At 61.7% G+C, this 1938-nt stretch overlaps 1 protein-coding gene across 1 annotated transcript in view; it reads left to right on the top strand.

Annotated features, from left to right (window-relative positions):
• The window catches only part of SUN3 (Sad1 and UNC84 domain containing 3), a 24228-nt gene that overhangs the window by 12543 nt on the left and 9747 nt on the right, over positions 1-1938 (top strand). The window contains exon 4 of the mRNA XM_025046515.1: positions 1278-1318. Within this exon, the coding sequence (XP_024902283.1) occupies positions 1278-1318 (41 nt within the window). The remainder of the gene's footprint in view (positions 1-1277; positions 1319-1938) is intronic.

Here is a 1938-nt window from a genome sequence, read left to right as displayed (position 1 = left end):
GAGCCGACAGGAATGCAGTCGCTCAGCAGGTAGGTGGCAGGGTGACATCTCCCAGCCACCTCCATTCCCACGCCCCTGTCACAGCGCGCGCAGCCCTGGGAGGGGTCGTCCTGGGCGGCACGATGTGGGGCAGCAAACTGCCGGCAGGCGGGTCTTCGACACAGAAAAGCAGACTTATCAGCAGAGGCGGAGCATCGCTTCCCGGATACCATCTCGACGGTCACCACGGTGGGCTGAAAGGTGACCCTCCGGCGAGGAAGGTGTTGGGGGCGCCGCTCTATCCGGGCTGTGTCCACAGACTGCCCCCCAGAACCTGACTCTACCTGGAAAAAAGCTGAGGATGGAATACAGGATCTGGAGGTAAAATCGTCCTGGATTTCCCAGACGGGCCCTAAGTCCAGCGATGAGTGTCCCTCTGAGAGACACCAGACGAGAAGAGGCCGTGTGACAACAGCGGCCGCGGCTGTAGTGACGCCACCACGCACCCCAGGGACAGGAGCCACCAGCAGCTGGAAGAGGCAAGACAGACGCGCCCGCAGCTGTGGAGGGAGTGGGCCCTCCGGCCTCCTGTCTGCCGTCCGGGCTGCGGGGTCTGCGGGCATTTGTGGGACAGCCTGGAAACCACGTGGCACACGGGGCTCAGGACACTGGAGTGGCCAGACAGGGGAAGAGGCCGGCAGCTGCCCCATGATCCCGTGGGCATACCCCCTACTCCCCCGAGGCCCAGCGTGCGTCTCTGACAGCCAGGGGGCACCTCTGCTCAGACAGGGTGCTCCTGGCCAGACACCTGGTCAGGGCAGGTCCTCGTGTGCCATCGCCCAGGTGCTGCGGCTGATGGAACCCAGCCCAGTCCCTCACACAGACAGGGAGGCCCCTCACTGCGTGTGGGGCGGGCAGGGCGCCTCTGGCCCCCGACGCCCGAGCGTGCGCCCCCCTCTGCGCCGTCCCCCGCCTGCCACCTCCCACTGCCAGGTGGCCCGCAGCTCGCTCGCTGTGCGCCCCGGCCCCCTGCGTGTGTCCTCGCAGGGCAGGGAGCGTCCCCACTCCTGAGAAGCAGCTTCTCACACCCAGCCTCAGCTCCAGCACAGTCACGCGTCTGTCACCACACAGATGTGGACGCCACCTCATCTCCAAACATCGGTGACGCGTGAGGCTGGAAGGTGCGGGCATCTCGAGGGCGGCGTGCGTCCCCGGCACGTGCGTCTGTCAGGACGTGCGAGGTCTTCCCCTGCGACGAGAAAGAACAACAGCTCTACTTCTTTGTCGTTTGTTTTCAGGCTCGACTTTGGATGCCCAAAGAGCAGCTGGAGCTTTTAAAGTGAGTGAGGGTCTGGGACGCGGGGACCCGTGGGGATCTGAACCCTGGGACGTTTTGTAAAAGTGTAACCAAAATCCTTTCGCTTCTGCAGAACATTATTTAAGGAATTGTACAGTGGGAAGTGCTTTGAACATTTACGATTAAAAAATGGGAAAGCGCCCGGGTCGGATAAATAGGCCGGCGGCTGAGCTCGTCAGAGCACACGTGTGACGGGTCACGCAGCCATCAGTCATTCTGACCGGTTCGGCGGTTTAGGAAGCCCATGGGACACGGTGTCACAAACACCATCTCTGTTTCGTCACTATTTTTTGCATAGAAACCTGTTACAGACACACTACAATGTGTTCATTTCTCAAAATTTTTATGTTTTCTGAATCGTGAGCATGGGATGTTTCATGAACTGGAAAACAACGCTAGATGAGTAGCGCACAGCTTCTCAGCACACATGCGCACCGGCGCGACGTCTTCCGCGTGTCTCCGCCGGTAACTCCAAACTAGCGGCAGCAGGACCCGTGCTCGGCAAGCGAAGCTGGCACCGGCTGTCCCCTGCCCGCCCGGCACCCCTCCTGAGGGGAGCCCTCAGACCTGGGGCTCCACGCCGCACCCGAAGCCGGGTGTCT

Source organism: Pteropus alecto, unplaced genomic scaffold (assembly GCF_000325575.1).
Source record: "Pteropus alecto unplaced genomic scaffold, ASM32557v1 scaffold214, whole genome shotgun sequence".
Classification (NCBI taxonomy): domain Eukaryota; kingdom Metazoa; phylum Chordata; class Mammalia; order Chiroptera; family Pteropodidae; genus Pteropus; species Pteropus alecto.
This window is presented reverse-complemented; position numbering and strand designations above follow the sequence as displayed.